Source organism: Trichomycterus rosablanca, chromosome 1 (assembly GCF_030014385.1).
Source record: "Trichomycterus rosablanca isolate fTriRos1 chromosome 1, fTriRos1.hap1, whole genome shotgun sequence".
NCBI classification, from domain to species: domain Eukaryota; kingdom Metazoa; phylum Chordata; class Actinopteri; order Siluriformes; family Trichomycteridae; genus Trichomycterus; species Trichomycterus rosablanca.
The window spans coordinates 16,897,648-16,914,795 of record NC_085988.1 but is presented as its reverse complement, the minus strand read 5'-3'; the positions used below and the strand labels follow the sequence as shown (position 1 = coordinate 16,914,795).

The 17,148-nt window shown below is 41.3% G+C and overlaps 1 protein-coding gene across 1 annotated transcript in view; it reads left to right on the top strand.

The window, feature by feature from the left end:
• The window catches only part of LOC134302084 (F-actin-uncapping protein LRRC16A), a 76,843-nt gene that overhangs the window by 22,584 nt on the left and 37,111 nt on the right, over positions 1-17,148 (top strand). Inside the window, exons 4-11 of the mRNA XM_062987155.1 lie at positions 9,281-9,340; positions 12,025-12,146; positions 13,077-13,174; positions 13,890-13,960; positions 14,051-14,124; positions 14,369-14,444; positions 15,467-15,555; positions 15,667-15,761. Coding sequence (XP_062843225.1) covers positions 9,281-9,340; positions 12,025-12,146; positions 13,077-13,174; positions 13,890-13,960; positions 14,051-14,124; positions 14,369-14,444; positions 15,467-15,555; positions 15,667-15,761 — 685 coding nt within the window. The remainder of the gene's footprint in view (positions 1-9,280; positions 9,341-12,024; positions 12,147-13,076; positions 13,175-13,889; positions 13,961-14,050; positions 14,125-14,368; positions 14,445-15,466; positions 15,556-15,666; positions 15,762-17,148) is intronic.

Here is a 17,148-nt window from a genome sequence, read left to right as displayed (position 1 = left end):
AGTGAGTGTACTCATTTTTCCCATGAACTTGCAGAAGAAGCAATGCCAGATTTAAACAGCTGGACAGAGCTTGGCTTACACACTCAAACACACACTCTCTCTCTCTCACACACACACACAACTCAGAATTATAAATGCTCACTTTCAAGCTTTAAATAACTTCTCAAAAGTTATTACAATTACATGTTTGTGTTACAGTACGGGTCTCCAGTTGACTTTTTTTATTGTCACTATTCAGGCTGTTTATGATGCATATAGCAATTTTGGGGTCTCACTCTCCATTTTATCAGCTCCACTTACCATATAGAAGCACTTTGTAGTTCTACAATTACTGACTGTAGTCCATCTGTTTCTCTGCATGCTTTTTTGACCCTGCTTTCACCCTGTTCTTCAATGGTCAGGACCTCCACAGGACCACCACAGAGCAGGTATTGTTTAGGTGGTGGATCATTCTCAGTGACACTGACATGGTGGTGGTATGTTAGTGTGTGTTGTGCTGGTATGAGTGGATCAGACACAGCAGCGCTGCTGGAGTTTTTAAATACCGTGTCCACTCACTGTCCACTCTATTAGACACTCCTACCTAGTTGGTTCACCTTGTAGATGTAAAGTCAGAGACGATCGCTCATCTATTGCTGCTGTTTGAGTCGGTCATCTTCTAGACCTTCATCAGTGGTCATAGGATGCTGCCCACAGGGAGCTGTTGACTGGATGTTTTTGGTTGGTGGACTATTCTCAGTCCAGCAGTGACAGTGAGGTGTTTAAAAACTCCAGCAGCACTGCTGTGTCTGATCCACTCATACCAGCACAACACACACTAACACACCACCACCATGTCAGTGTCACTGCAGTGCTGAGAATGAGCCACCACCCAAATAATACCTGCTCTGTAGTGGTGCTGTGGGGGTCCTGACCATTGAAGAGCAGCATGAAAAGGGGCTAACAAAGCATGCAGAGAAACAGATGGACTGCAGTCAGTAATTGTAGAACTACAAAGTGCTTCTAAATGGTAAGTGGAGCTGATAAATTGGACAGTGTGTAGAAACAAGGAGGTGGTTTTAATGTTATGGCTGATCGCTGTACATCAGGAAGATGACAGAAAAGGTTGTCAAACACAGTCATGGACAATTTTGTGTCTCCAATTCATCTCACTTGCACGCCCTGGACTGTGGAAGGAAACTGAAGCTCCCAGAGGAAAACCCACACAGACACAGGGAGAACATGCAAACTCCACACAGAAAGGACCCGGACCACTCCACCTGGAAATTTAACCTATGACCTTCTTGCTGTGAGGCAAGACAGTGCTACCCACTTAGCCACTGTGCCGCCCCAAAAAAATCTAGTTTTCTTGACAAATGTCCATGTGCGCTTTTATTTAGCCCCCATCCCCTCAGTACTTGGTTAAACATCCTTTTGCCTTGATAACCTCTCAAAAGCAATTTCAGTAAGTGCTAACAAGCTTCTAATGCCTTTCTGTGGAATCTTCACCCATTCATCTCATTAAAAAGCTTCCTGCTCACTGAGGTTTGATGGCTTCTGTGCTATAACTGCTTTCTTTAAATCCCAGCAAAGATTTTCTATGGGATTTAAATCTTGAGACTGAGAAGATCCACTCCAGGATAATCCAGGTCTGATTCCTTAACCAAGCTTTGGTTGACTTGGAGGTGTGCCTGGGATCAGTGGCTTGCTGGAATGTCCAATTATCACCAGGGTTCAGTTTCACCACAGAAGGAAGAACATTCCACCTCAAAATTACTTGGTATTTCTGTGAATTCATGATACCAGTCACACAGTCAAGATTTAGTTTCTGCAGCAGAAAAACATCCCCATATCATCACGGATCCACCTCTACGCTTGAAAGGGGGGGATAGTATTGTTGTGGTCATAAGTCTCGTCTTTCTTGCACCAGACAATCCATTGATCCATGTGGCCAAACAGTTCCAGTTTTTATTTGTCAGTCCAGAGAACTGTGTCCCAGAACCCTGCAGGTCTTTCCCAATTTCTTTTTAACATATTGAGACCCTGTGGTCAAATATGGGGACATTGTATTTTGGCTTTGTTATGCATTATTTCTAGGGGTGTAACGATACATCGTTTCACGATGCATCGCGATGCAAAAATGTAGCGATGTGCATCGTGGACATCTGCGCGATTGTACGAGTGCACGTGCGTTCTGTAATTTATTAGTGATGGGTCGGTCGCGAACAATCCGGCTCTAAGAGTCGGCTCTTTAAAATGAACGGCAGGATCCGGAGCCAATTCGGGGTTTTTTTCGGGGTTTTTTATTTTTTCGTTAAAGCCGCACGTGATTGGTCAAGATGCGTGGTGACGTTTGTGTGTTTACACTGAGCAGGAGGGGCGGTGTTACATACACACACACAAACACACACACACAGACAGACACGGACAGCGTGCACATGAACAGGAGGGAGTGAGAGAGAGAGAGAAAGAGAGAACTTGATGAAGTTTTACATTGCGCTTTACGTAGCCAGACATTACACGCTGGAAAGGTGAGGAAAATGAGTGACAGGAAACAGTAAAGTTTGGACACGAGGAACCACTTTAACAGAGAAGTTCAGACCCACTGAGACCCACATCTTATACAGGGTTTGGACAATGAAACTGAAACACCTGGTTTTAGTAAGTAAGTAAGTAAGTAAGTAAAGTTTATTTATATAGCGCTTTTCTAGGACCAAGCCACAAAGTGCTTTACAATGCGGTCAAGTATAATACAATAAAAACACAAAAATTAATAATCATAAAAGCTACACAGTGACATAAAAACATTAATACAATAGCACAAATAAAATTTTTAAATGCACTTTAACTACACATACATACATATATATACACACATATACATACACAAACACTTTACCAAAGAACGTCAGCCCCATTGCTTAAGATCACTACTCTGAAATGCTAATGAATAAAAATGTGTCTTAAGACATTTCTTGAAGGTTAATGTAGACTCAGAGAGTCTGATATCGAGTGGGAGACTATTCCATAATTTAGGAGCCTGGACAGAAAAAGCACAGTCCCCTTTCCGCCTCTGTTTGGTACGGGGCACAACCAGAAGCTCTTTATTAGATGACCTCAAAGACCTACAACTTTTGTGAGGAACCAGCAATTCACAAATATAATCAGGTGCTTCCCCATGTAGAGCCTTAAAGGTAAGAACTAAAATTTTAAAATCTATCCTAAATTTTACTGGCAACCAATGAAGTGAGGCCAGCACTGGACTGATGTGGTCTCTACGTCTAGTTTTTGTTAAAAGCCGAGCAGCTGCATTCTGAACCATCTGGAGTCTTGACACAGCTCCTTGACTGAGGCAAGTATACAAAGCATTGCAGTAATCCAGTCGAGATGAAATAAAAGCATGGATGATTTTCTCCAAGTCTTGAAAAGACAAAACCTGTCTAAGCTTTGCAATATTTCTTAGCTGAAGGAAGCAAGACTGAACAAGCTTATTTATATGGCCAGAAAATTGCAAGTGAGAATCAAACACAACACCCAAATTTCTTGGGGAAGTGTTAATTCTTGAAACGAGAGAACCAAGGGCCATCTCCAAATCTCTGGGTATGTTGTCTAGACCAACAACTAGAACTTCGGTTTTGTCCTCATTTAATTTAAGAAAATTATAATTCATCCAATTCTTGATAGCTGCAATGCACTCAGTTAGATTGCCTAATCCACTGAATTCATTTCGTTTAACAGAGAGGTACAGTTGCATATCGTCTGCATAAAAATGAAAAGAAATATTAAAACGTCTAATTAAATTACCCAGGGGGAGCATATATAATAAGAATAAAACAGGGCCAAGAATAGAACCCTGAGGTACCCCACAGGTAAAATCAGCCTTCAAGGACATCTTATCTCCAATGGAAACAGAAAATTTCCTATTGGATAAAAATGACCGAAACCAATCCAGTGCTGATCCTGATATGCCAATCCATTCACTGAGCCTGTTTATTAGGATATCATGATCTACTGTATCAAAGGCTGCACTAAGATCAAGTAAAACCAACACTGTTATTTCCCCTGAATCTGAGTGCATTAAAATATCATTTAAGATTCTCACCAGTGCAGTTTCTGTGCTGTGCTTTTTTCGAAAACCAGACTGAAATTTTTCAAAGACATTATTTTCTTCCAGTGCGTGCAGAAGTTGATCAGACACAACCTTCTCCAAGATTTTTGATAGAAAAGGAAGTTTTGAAATGGGTCTAAAGCTAGCACAATCATTTGGGTCAAGGCCTGGCTTCTTCAAAAGAGGCTGTACACTTGCCACTTTAAAACAGGTTGGTACAATGCCCGAACTAAGAGAAAGGTTCACAATGGCTAGCAAAAGAGGACCCACTGATTTCAAAACTTTTTTAAGAAAGTTAGGAGGAATCACATCAAATGAACTAGAAGATGGTTGCAGGTACTGCACGATTCCCATTAGCTCATCCATAGAAATAGGGGTAAAACAATTTAAAATATCACTGTTATAGCTGACAGGACAAATTTCCACACAATCCGAAGGAGGAAAAATATTGGCTCTAATTTCAGTGATTCTGTTTAAAAAGTACTCTAAAAACTGTTCACATCCAATGTCTGAATCTTGCCTGTTCAACTCAACACCATTAATGAGAGAATCAATGGTAGAAAACAGGAACCTTGGCCTATGCCTATTAACAGTAATTAAGTTATTAAAATATGCAGCTCTTGCATCCTTAACTTTACTGTTGTACACCACCATCAAATCCCTCATATACAGGTAGTGCACCTGAAGCTGGGACTGTTTCCATTTACGCTCCGCCTGTCTACGTTTCCTTTTGAGATCCAGAATTTCACTGTTTAACCAAGGAGATAGAGTTGTTAATTTAGATCTGGTCTTAAATGGAGCTACCTCATCTAAAACTGTTAAACATAAATCATTAAAAGAATCAGCCATAACAGTAAGATCTGCAGACTGCAATAATGGTGCAGATAAATCATTAAATATAGCTGAAAATTTTGCCGCTGTGTCTTCATTAAAAAGCCGAGAGCATCTAATGTGTTTGGAATTTGCAGCTTTAGACTGAAAGATAGACTCAAAGCAAATGCATTTGTGGTCAGAAATTCCCAAATCTTCCGACCACAGAGAATTTAGACTAAGCCCTAAAGTAAAAACCAAATCCAAAGTATGTCCACGAACATGGGTTGGGCCTGACACATGTTGCACAAAATTAAAAGATTCAGCAGTATCTAAGAATTCTTTGGACCATCCACTTGCACTGTCATCTACATGCATGTTAAAATCCCCTAACAATAAAATCTTATCAAAGTCAAGTACAATGGATGACAACAATTCCGAGAATTCTAAAAGAAAATATGCATTTGTCTTAGGTGGCCGATAAATTACAACACAAAGCACTGGGTTATCACTTAAAACTTTAAAAGCCAGCAGTTCAAAACTTTCAAATACCCCCAAAGACACAGGAGAACAATTTAAACTGTTTTTAAAAACAGCAGCAAGTCCACCCCCACGCCCAATTAATCTTGGGCAATTAAAGCATCTATAATCTGGTGGGCACAGTTCGGAGAGTTGACAGCTCTCACCAGGCTTCATCCACGTCTCTACTATAAACATAAAATCAAGATCCTTAGAAGAAATAAAATCATTCAGCATAAAAGTTTTGTTTGAAATTGAACGGGCATTTATAAGTGCCATCTGTACAATAGAGCGATACTCCAGTTCCGACGGAGACGCACAGTATATTTTCTGCAAATTACTGCCTATCACACCTCTGGCTCTGAAAGCAGGCTTCACTGAAGGGATGCATTGAAGTGAGTCTGACTGTACCGCTCCCTCTCTTCTACGGCGAAGTGGGCGTACCCGGACAGGCCAGCTGAGCGCCGATGTGTCAGGCTGAACACACCTGAGATGAATAGGTCTGAAATTCAATGAGTAATTGCGGACAAGATCATGTGCAGAATTCACTCCGCGTTTCCCATCCCACTCCGTGGACAGCGTTGTCATGGAGACGACGCCGCTACTAGTGTGCAAGGCAGCAGTGCTCTGATGACGTGTTTGCTGAGCGACAGTGCGCACGGCTGACCAGAAGGACGGAATAGCGTTACCGTTTCGAAAATAAACAAGCTTTCTCCGTGAGCCCCTGTGAATATAACGAGGCCGGCGAAAGAGTCCAAGCTGTTTGATGACCAGAACGCACGATGGAGTAGTGCAATTGTTGAACTTCCTCAGCTGGTCAACGGAATAGTTCAACATTGTGCCGATCCAAGGAACAAACTCATCCACCGTTCACCACCAGCCGCAGACGTCACGCGATGCACAGCAGAAAGAACAAAAGTATCAAAGAACAAATGAAAGTATCAAAAGTGACATAAAAAGAAATAGAGCCACAGGGTGTGTAAAAAGATGAAAACGAAAAACGATAATAAAACAATAAAATACGACAAAATACGGCAACGGCAGCGGCAGCCAAATGCGCCAGCGTCCACCATCACCATGACAACCATATATTTTAGACCACAATAATTTATTAGTATGGTGTAGGGCCTCCTTTTGCGGCCAATACAGCATCAATTCGTCTTGGAAATGACATATACAAGTCCTGCACAGTGGTCAGAGGGATTTTAAGCCATTCTTCTTGCAGGATAGTGGCCAGGTCACTACGTGATGCTGGTGGAGGAAAACGTTTCCTGACTCGCTTCTCCAAAACACCCCAAAGTGGCTCAATAATATTTAGATCTGGTGACTGTGCAGGCCATGGGAGATGTTCAACTTCACTTTCATGTTCATCAAACCAATCTTTCACCAGTCTTGCTGTGTGTATTGGTGCATTGTCATCCTGATACACGGCACCGCCTTCAGGATACAATGTTTGAACCATTGGATGCACATGGTCCTCCAGAATGGTTCGGTAGTCCTTGGCAGTGACGTGCCCATCTAGCACAATTATTGGGCCAAGGGAATGCCATGATATGGCAGCCCAAACCATCACTGATCCACCCCCATGCTTCACTCTGGGCATGCAACAGTCTGGGTGGTACGCTTCTTTGGGGCCTCTCCACACCGTAACTCTCCCGGATGTGGGGAAAACAGTAAAGGTGGACTCATCAGAGAACAATACATGAACATTTCACATTGTCCACAGCCCAAGATTTGCGCTCCTTGCACCATTGAAACCGACGTTTGGCATTGGCACGAGTGACCAAAGGTTTGGCTATAGCAGCCCGGCCGTGTATATTGACCCTGTGGAGCTCCCGACGGACAGTTCTGGTGGAAACAGGAGAGTTGAGGTGCACATTTAATTCTGCCGTGATTTGGGCAGCCGTGGTTTTATGTTTTTTGGATACAATCCGGGTTAGCACCCGAACATCCCTTTCAGACAGCTTCCTCTTGCGTCCACAGTTAATCCTGTTGGATGTGGTTTGTCCTTCTTGGTGGTATGCTGACATTACCCTGGATACCGTGGCTCTTGATACATCACAAAGACTTGCTGTCTTGGTCACAGATGCGCCAGCAAGACGTGCACCAACAATTTGTCCTCTTTTGAACTCTGGTATGTCACCCATAATGTTGTGTGCATTGCAATATTTTGAGCAAAACTGTGCTCTTACCCTGCTAATTGAACCTTCACACTCTGCTCTTACTGGTGCAATGTGCAATTAATGAAGATTGGCCACCAGACTGGTCCAATTTAGCCATGAAACCTCCCACACTAAAATGACAGGTGTTTCAGTTTCATTGTCCAACCCCTGTACATGTCACTGTGTATTGTAGCAACATCTGTCCCCTCAGAGAGAATCTTTTCCAAAACAGGGCAGATCATAACAGAAAGGAGAAACAGGATCAACCCCTCAAAGATGAGCTCGGTTTTCTGAATGCCAATCTTCACTAAATACTTACAAATACTGTCACCTGGATGCTGCTTTTTTCTTTTGCACATTTTCATTTATATTTTGTTGAGTGATGCTTTGTTGATGTGTTCTTTCACTCTAGATGCAAATTTACAAGTAATATACACAATCAGATCTTGTTGTCTAATTGAGATGGGTCTTTGTTTTTGTATTTTATAATTTATTGTTGTAGCACTCTGTTCCATGTTGAGTATATAAATAAAGCCATTTAAATAATAAAGATTTGATACAATGTTTTTTTTTTACATTAGTAATTCATTTTACATGTAATTTGTTAATACAAATTAGTTCAAGCAACAAAGAAAATGTGTTTAAAGACTCAGCTCAGCTCAATGAGCTTGTTTGATTACTTTGATTTTCAATTTAAGATGGCAATAAGTAACTTAAATTTGGTAAACCTGTTAGGTTACAGTAAAGTACTCTGTTCTTGGTAATTACCTTTAATTGCAAGGGACTGATGTTTTTTTTGGTTTAAAAAATGTACAAGAAAATGTGCATTGTTTTGCACTGTTTACACTTCAAAAAAAAATCGTGAGAAAATCGAATCGTGAGCTCAGTATCGTGAATCGAATCGAATCGTGAGCAGAGTGTATGGTTACACCCCTAATTATTTCCCATTCTGTTTAATTTAGACCTTTTGACCCTATTAGTAGAGACTTTTGTCTGCCATCTAGGGGTAGCAAAAGAACTGGACAATAAATAAGGTACAAGGTGAAAATGCATACAAATCAAAGCTCAGATTAAAAAGTTAAAACATTGATTTAGCTAATATAACCTTCTAATCTCTTTTACACCCTGGTAGTATGCTGCATTGATCTTAGTGTTTTTATCTATTTCATTTTTACTAGCAGAAAGAAGCTAAATGTTTGTGAAATATTATACATCCCATCTCCTAAACTTGTGTATTACCCAGAATCCAAGTTTCCCAATTTTTTGGCCATTGGAGTGCAATTCTCATGCCCCCACTCTACCAGCTACAACCCCAAACATTATTTCCTTTTATTATTATTATTATTATTATTATTATTATTATTATTGCATTTTACAATGCATTACATATTATTTTCAATTTACCATTATTATTATTTTACTATTTTTATGCATTTTCTCCATGAAACTGACTGAATGGCTTTTAATTAGGCTATAACTTTTTGTACTTTTTTTCATTTTGTAGCTCATTTTGCAGCTCTAAAATTAAAAATGATTGAAATAGCTAAATATTGTCAGATAAAAAAAATATATATATTGTCTTATATAAGCTTGTCATTTGTTCATTAACAAAAGAAAAATTCTAATTATATTAATTACATTTATTTTAATATGTTTCATTAATACTAGTTTTGTAATCTTCTAATCTTCTTTTTTTTTTCAGATAGAACAAAGCTTAAATTTTTTCGACATCCAAGCGCTGAGCAGCAGCAAGCCGGGTCAGGTGTGTTTCTTTTTATTTGTACACTAGTCCATAACACACACTCTGTCTCACACACACACACACACACACAGCAGATCTGATCTTCAGTAGCTTCAGCATGGAAAATGATCTCAATGTTCCATGAGTGCAAAATTACAGCAAAGTCAGCTGCAACATGTTCCTTTTTCACTGTTACATAAGGTATGTCTGAGTAAACATCAGTTTTTTTAGTATAGTGGAGAAAAACAACTAATGGAGAGAATGAGCTGTTTTCTTGCACTCCTTTAAATTTCTTTTCTAGAGATGTTTTATTTATTTTAATTGATGCTTTGTCAGTTTAAATCCCTGTGCATAAAGACATGGGCAAACTTTAATCACTACAATCAGCATGCTTTGTTAATTAATATCGCCACATGGGCTCAAAAATACCTCAGAAAACCCTTTTCCATAAACACAGTTCACCACTGCATTTACAAATACAAGTTAAGACTTTAATACACGAAGTGTAAACCATATAACATTATTTAGAAACAGCACCTGGGCTCAAACTCATCTGGCATGGACTGATGCAAAGTGTGAACGTGTGCTAAGGTGTTTTTAACACTGATTATCTCTTCATCACGGCACCTGTTAGTGGGTGGGATATGTTAGGCAGCAAGTGAACATTTTATCCTCAAAGTTGATGTGTTAGAAGATTTGAGTGAGTTTGACAAGGGCCAAATTGTGATGGCTACACGACTGGGTCAGAGCGTCTCCAAAACTGCAGCTTTTGAGGGGTGTTCACAGTCTGCATTGGTCAGTATCTATCAAAAGTGGTCCAAGGAAGGAACAGTGGTAAACCGGCGACAGGGTCCTGGAAGGCCAAGGCTCATTGATGCACGTGGGGAGCGAAGGCTGGCCCGTGTGGTCCGATCCAACAGACGAGCTAATGTAGCTCAAATTGCTGAAGAAGTTAATGCTGGTTCTGATAGAAAGGTGTCAGAATACACAGTGCATCTCAGTTTGTTGCGTATGGGGCTGCATAGCCACAGATCAGTCAGGGTGCCCATGCTGACCCCTGTCCACCGCCGAAAGCACCAGTAATGGGCACGTGAGCATCGGAACTGGACCACAGAGCAATGGAAGAAGGTGGCCCGGTCTGATGGCTGGCCGGGTGTGTGTGCTTACCTGGGGAACACATGGCACCAGGATGCACTATGGGAAGAAGACAAGCCGGCGGAGGCAGTGTGACGCTCTGAGCAATGTTCTGCTGGGAAACCTTGGGTCCTTCCATCCATGTGGATGTTACTTTGACATGTACCACCTACCTAAGCATTGTTGCAGACCATGTTCACCCTTTCATGGAAACGGTATTCCCTGATGGCTGTGGCCTCTTTCAGCAGGATGATGCGCCCTGACACAAAGCAAAAATTATTCAGGAATGGTTTGAGGAGCACAACAACGAGTTTGAGGTGTTGACTTGGCCTCCAAATTCCCCAAATCTCAATCCAATTGTGCATCTGTGGGATGTGCTGGACAAACAAGTCTGATCCATGGAGGCCCCACCTCACAACTTACAGGAGTTAAAGGATCTGCTGCTAACATCTTGGTGCCAGATACCAGTTTTATCAATGCTGGTAAAAACCAAGGTGGAGAAACATCAGCGTGGTTAAGTCGTTCTTCCTCTGATGTACTAGCCGAACGGGAACACGTCAGGCCCCCGAAGGAGAGGAATGATGCTCTGTGCCCGTATTAGCATTACCCGTTGTAGCTGCTTTAGCCAAAAACATTCGCTCAATGGCGGGTGTGCGAGGTCCGGAAGTCGTCTTCGAAAAAAAAAATTTCTCTCAAATTGTGCGACATCACGTACAGCACACCTTCAGGTGTCTAGTGGAGTCCATGCCTCAACGGGTCAGGACTGTTTTAACAGCAAAAGGGGGACCAACACAGTATTAGGAAGATGGTCATAATGTTATGCCTGGTCGGTGTATATAAAGATACATCAACCAGATGTTGGATATTTAATGGACATCCTATTTCAAAGGCAAATAAAGAACAAAAGTATTAAAGAACATAGAGTGACCCAAGCTATAACAACAATCACTGTCTGAGAAGGCATCCTACAAGACTTTGAAGTATGTCTGTGGGAATTTGAAGTACTGTATGTCTGTGTCAAGGTTGAGTATCAAGATTAACATTCTTTATCTTCTGCCAACCGTTCTTCTCACTCTCATCAGGTGTGTCTGATCCTTCAGTCCTTAATTATGTGAATAAAATGGTTCAGTGATCACTGCTTAACACTTACCTGATATTTAGCAGTATTGTGCTCCACATCAGTGCTTCTCTGGCTTGGCACCCACACGTGTCTCTGTACCAGTAAAAGCTGCAAAAAACATCTGGTCTTTTTTTTTACTTTTCTCACCCTGATCCTGAACAGCTGGCGAGCTGCATCTGACCTTCAGAACAAACAGTATCTGTATCGCTACTGAAATTGTATTTGTTATTTTTTGTACATAATAATCACATTAATACTTTCCGAAGCTTGTGATGGAACATAACTTTTGCTGTGGCATGTGTGTGTTTTATAAGATTAGCATAGCAGACACTATTTAGGCTCGAGCAAGACTGCTAATCAGCTACAGATGTTTACTAAGAGGGGCAGCACTACACAGAAAAGCCCCCTTGTGGGTATACCCATGTTGATGTGTGTGTGTGTGTGTGTGTAGTTGGTCGTGGACTATGATAAAGGACAGCTGCGTGTGGAGCTGAACTCGAATGAAGATGTGGATGAAGTCATTGCTCAGATAGGACTGAGCATACAGGAACACTGTCCTGGACTCAACCCACAGTACGTCCACCTTTTTCTTTCTTTATCTTTCTGCTTTATGTCCGTGGTTGTCAAAGTTGGCAGATCTGCTAAATACGTCCTTTACAATCACAAGACGAAGCTGGAACATCCTGAACAGGGCTTCAGTCCAGGGCATGGCAACCCTTTGTTTTTACCCTTGTTATATTAGATTTACATTTGCAGCATTTAGCAGACGCTTTTATCCAAAGCGACTTACAATTATCACTGAATACAATTCAAGCAATTGAGGGTTACGGGCCTATAGCTCAGGGGCCCAACAGTGTCAACTTGGTGATGGTGGGGATGATTACTAGTCCAGTACTTTAACCACTGAGCTACCCCTGTTCATAGTCATTTTTAGTGTAGATTGTGTTTTTTTCTTTTTACAACGATTATATCCTAGTGGGTGTTCTACAAGGGTAGCCTAGTGGGTAGAACTTTGGGCTATCAATAAAAAAAAGGTTGAGAGTTCGAATTCTGGCTCTGCCATGCTGCCACTGTTGGGCCCTTGAGCAAGGCCCTTAACGCTCTCTGCTCCAGGGTTACAAGGTGGGATGTGTGGAAAAAAAGAAATTCATTGTATTGTACATGTGTATACTGTATGTATATATGACAAATAAAGTATTCTAATCTATTATATTTATTATAGGATCCTAGCCCTTCAGCATGGGAATCTACCATGTTTGTGTTTGTGGGCAGTGGTAGCTAAGCGGTTAAGGTAAAGGGCTAGTAATAAGAAGGTTGCAGGATCAAGCCCCACATCTGCCAGGTTGCCACTGTTGGGTTCTTGAGCAAGGCCCTTAACCCTCAATTGCTTGTAATGTATACGGTCACAATTGTAAGTCGCTTTGGATAAAATTGTCTGCTAAATGCTAAAAATGTAAATGTGAACAGTAAAATAAGAGTGTTGTGTGTGTGTGTGTGTTGTAGGAGGGTGATAAAGAAGCTATTGCTAAAGCCAGCTGAAAGAATGACCAGTCTACAAACATTCTGGGAGAATAACCCTCCTACTGATACTGCACCCTGTGGTATACACACACACACATACACACTCACACGTTACTCGGTTAAATAAGCATTTCAGGTGAAGACATTTTGGAAAAACACGCTAGCGCACCAGAGCTGACATTTCGTCGGTTTGAAACTCAGCTCTGCCATCCGGCTGGGCTGGGCGCCTACATTAACAACGTTTGGCTGTTGTTCATACAGGATGGGAGCCGGATAGGGACCTCATAACTGATGCAATTATGACCTCTGCTGGCTGATTGATGCCTGCACAGAGTCGAGAAATAATGAGTTGATCAGGGTGTGGCTCTCCGTACACAAAGCTGATCCGCATATGAACTCGCCTCGTGCAGGTGAAAAGATGCAGTTGGTACTGCACAAGTGTCAGAGGGGACGTGTGTCAGTCTCGCTCTCCTCAATCAGGGCAGGGATCGGCAAATTAACGTTGATTTTATACACGACCCAGGCAAAACAAACAATGCATCTTATTCTCTCTCTGCTCTGTATAATCTGGTCCCACTGGGGTTTACAAAATGTAACGACCCATTTTTTTGGCTTGCAACCCACCTAGGGGTCATGACCCAGAGTTTCTAGATAAGAGATAAAACATGGCATTAAAAGATGAAATGTAAAACATCATTAAAAGAGGATTTGAGAGTGCTAATTAAAATCATTAACAATAACATTATAATAATAATAATTGTCACTACACTTATCTGATCTGTACTGTCGTTGCAGGTGCATTTTCCCGGATGTACTGGTGTATATGTGATCAGATGGGGTTCACTTACAAAGCAGAGGTGCAGTGGGTAAGTCCAGATTCTTCTCTCACACTCTTCCTAGTTCTGTCTGTCTGACTCTTCCTTTCATTCATTCATCCTCTGTCTTTGTGTTTTCAGGATGTAGACACTATCTACCTCACCCAGGACACAAGAGAGCTCAACCTGCAGGACTTCATCCATCTAGAGACCAGGTATCATAATGATTATGAGTGTATCATTAGTAAAGATGATAAAGAAAGGGATGCTGATGATAAATATTGTGATGATTAGGGTGATAATGAGGCTGCATATGATGAAGATGATAGAAGGTGATAGTAATAGTATGAATGATGTAGAATGTTATGAAGAAGGTAATGATGATGATAATAATAATGGTAATAAGCACAATGATGATGATGATGATGATGGTATGCTTCTTTTCTTTGCTGTATTGAGGGACCTGATGGCCATCGTGGCAGTCCTGGAGTACAACCAGTGGTTTACTAAACTCTCACTCAGGGATTATAAACTGGTATGTCCCACAGTCCTCTCAGTCACATTTTGGGTCAGTCATGTCTTTTGGGAGTTGGGTAGATTTTTTGTACTGATGTGTCCATGTGGGTTTCCTTGGTGGAGTTCTTCTCACCTTCTTAAACATACAGATGGTTGGTTGTCTGCTCCACAGTGCTACCACACTGCTGCCATGCATTGCTACCATAGAGAAAAGTAGCAAAAGATTAGATAAAGGAAAAGGGGTGAAAACTGAGTTATCACAGTTATCAAACTTATGAGTTCAAGATGTCAGCTCTGATGAGCTAACATGTTTTACCACTGTGCCCAAATAATAGATTTAATTATTTCTTTATATAGTATGAAAAACAAAATACAAGCAAGTTTACTAGTGGTCTTAGATTTTTCTCCCCTAATCTAATCGTATCCAATTACCCTGATTGCATTACGCACTTCTGAATGAGGAGCTTTGCAACTGACACACGCCCCCTCCGACACGTGAGCAGTACCGACTGCGTCCTTTCACCTGCATGAGGAGAGTTCATATGCGGATCAGCCTTGTGCACAGAGAGCCACACCCTGATCAGCATTATTCCCCAATAATGGCAGGCGGCATCAATCAGCCGTCAGAGGTCGTAATTGCACCAGTTATGAGGAATCCTAAACCGGCTTGTCCCACTCCTATGAATAACAGCCAATCGTTGTTCATGTAGCCGCCCAGCCCAGCCGGATGGCAGATCTGAGATTCGATACAATGTATTCGAAATCCTAGCTCTGGTGCACTAGCTTGTTTTACTGCTGCGCCACCTGAGCACCGTCAGATTTTTGATGCTTACTGTATACACACACACACACATACACATCAACATGGGTATACCCACAAGGGGGCTTTTCTGTGTAGTGCTGCCCCTCTTAGTAAACATCTGTAGCTTACTGTCAGTATTGCAAATTGAATCTAATTAAAGCCAGATTAACCAAACCACAGTTTAACAGTGTGTGTGTGTGTGTGTGTGTGTGTGTGTGTGTGTGTGTGTGTGTGTGTAGCCTACAGATTTATGTGATCAGATCTTGAGAGTAGTGGCTCGTTCCAGCAGACTAGAGGAGCTGGCTCTGGAAAACACAGGACTAAAAGCGTAAGATTTCAACTCAATTATACACTTACCTTGAGTCAAATGAATGTTAACTACTTATGGAGTAAATAACAAACACATTGTGTTTTAAAATGGATGTGTTTGTATTTCTAGTGATTTTGCACAGAAGTTGGCCAACGCTCTGAGTCAAAACCCACATTCAGCTCTACACACTCTCAACCTGGCTAATAACTCAATTGAGGATAAAGGTATCACATACAGGACGTGTTATGGTGTGGAAAACTGTTTCCTTTTTGATTGTCTCTATATTTGTCATGCTGAATGATTTTACATTATCAAACAAAACATATTACACAGTAAGAAGGTAAATAAAACAGCAATTTTATTTATCTAGACAAATAATTTAAGGAAATTTGAGGAAGAACTAAGAAACAGAACAATCTGAAAGGGTTTTAACTTTAGTGGTGTTCTGGTGGCACAGCAGTCTATTACCCTAGTCCACCACCACCTAGATCTCGGCTTGATTTTTAGCGGTTCTGTCAGCCAAGATACAGGATAGACGAAGTCCTGCGATGACTTGGCACCCTGTCCAGGGTATTACTGGCTTACGTTTAGTGTTTCCTAGAGAAACCACAACCGCCTCAACCGGTCAGTGTTTTTTGTCTCAAAACAGCAAGAAAGAATCAACGTCCAACAAATTGAAACAACAGTGCTCATCTGACATTTACAAAATAGAACCTGGATGATCCTGAAACCATAGGCATTAATTAATAAGAACATCATTCCAGCAGTCAAACTTGATGGTTGTGTGATCTTAAAGTGGTGCTTTGTTGCATCTGTACCTGGATGACATGGTGTTATTTAGAAAACAATACATTTCACTTTATGTCAGAAAATTCTTGTGAGGTTTATAGATTTGTTTATAAGTTAAAGCTGATGTCTAGTGCACACTACATGATTTTTGCCCTGATTTTTGCTCGCCGACTGGTCAGCACTACATTTGCCGGCTCGGGAGCAACTCTGTGTTCGCTCGGCGATTGAAACTCGGCTCTCAGTCACTATGTGTGAACTACTCAACAACTTGGTCCGAGCAGCTCGCCAAGCTCTCAGCGACTGAAGAGAGATATTCAGCTTGTCGAATATCTGAATATCTGAGTTGCCCGACTGGCAATGAGTACTATGTCGAACAGCCAATGAGAATGCAAGATACGGGGTGAGGGGAAGCACAGGGGAGGAGTTGTAAAAAGGTGGGACAGGGGCTTAATATAGTTTATATCAGAATACATCGACACACACACAAGTATTTCTGACCTTATCACTCTCTACAAAACATAACATCAACGTTGCATTGCAAAAAAAACTTCCAACTCACTATAGAACAATCCCTGCTGTTCCTATTTTTTCTCCTTGATTTTACGCTGCACATCAGCGCACAAACTTTGATCGAGCGCTACTTGTTGATGTGCATTTTTGGACGTGGTATCATTAAACCTTTCGTCACTTATCGCGTTAGTTTGGGAGACCTAAGAAGCTCACCTGCGATTCCAGTTGGTGATAGATGGTGTAGTGTGAAACCCCCTATCGCTGATCAGTCGATCACACCAACTTGAAAGACTCCCGATTACAAGAGATCCA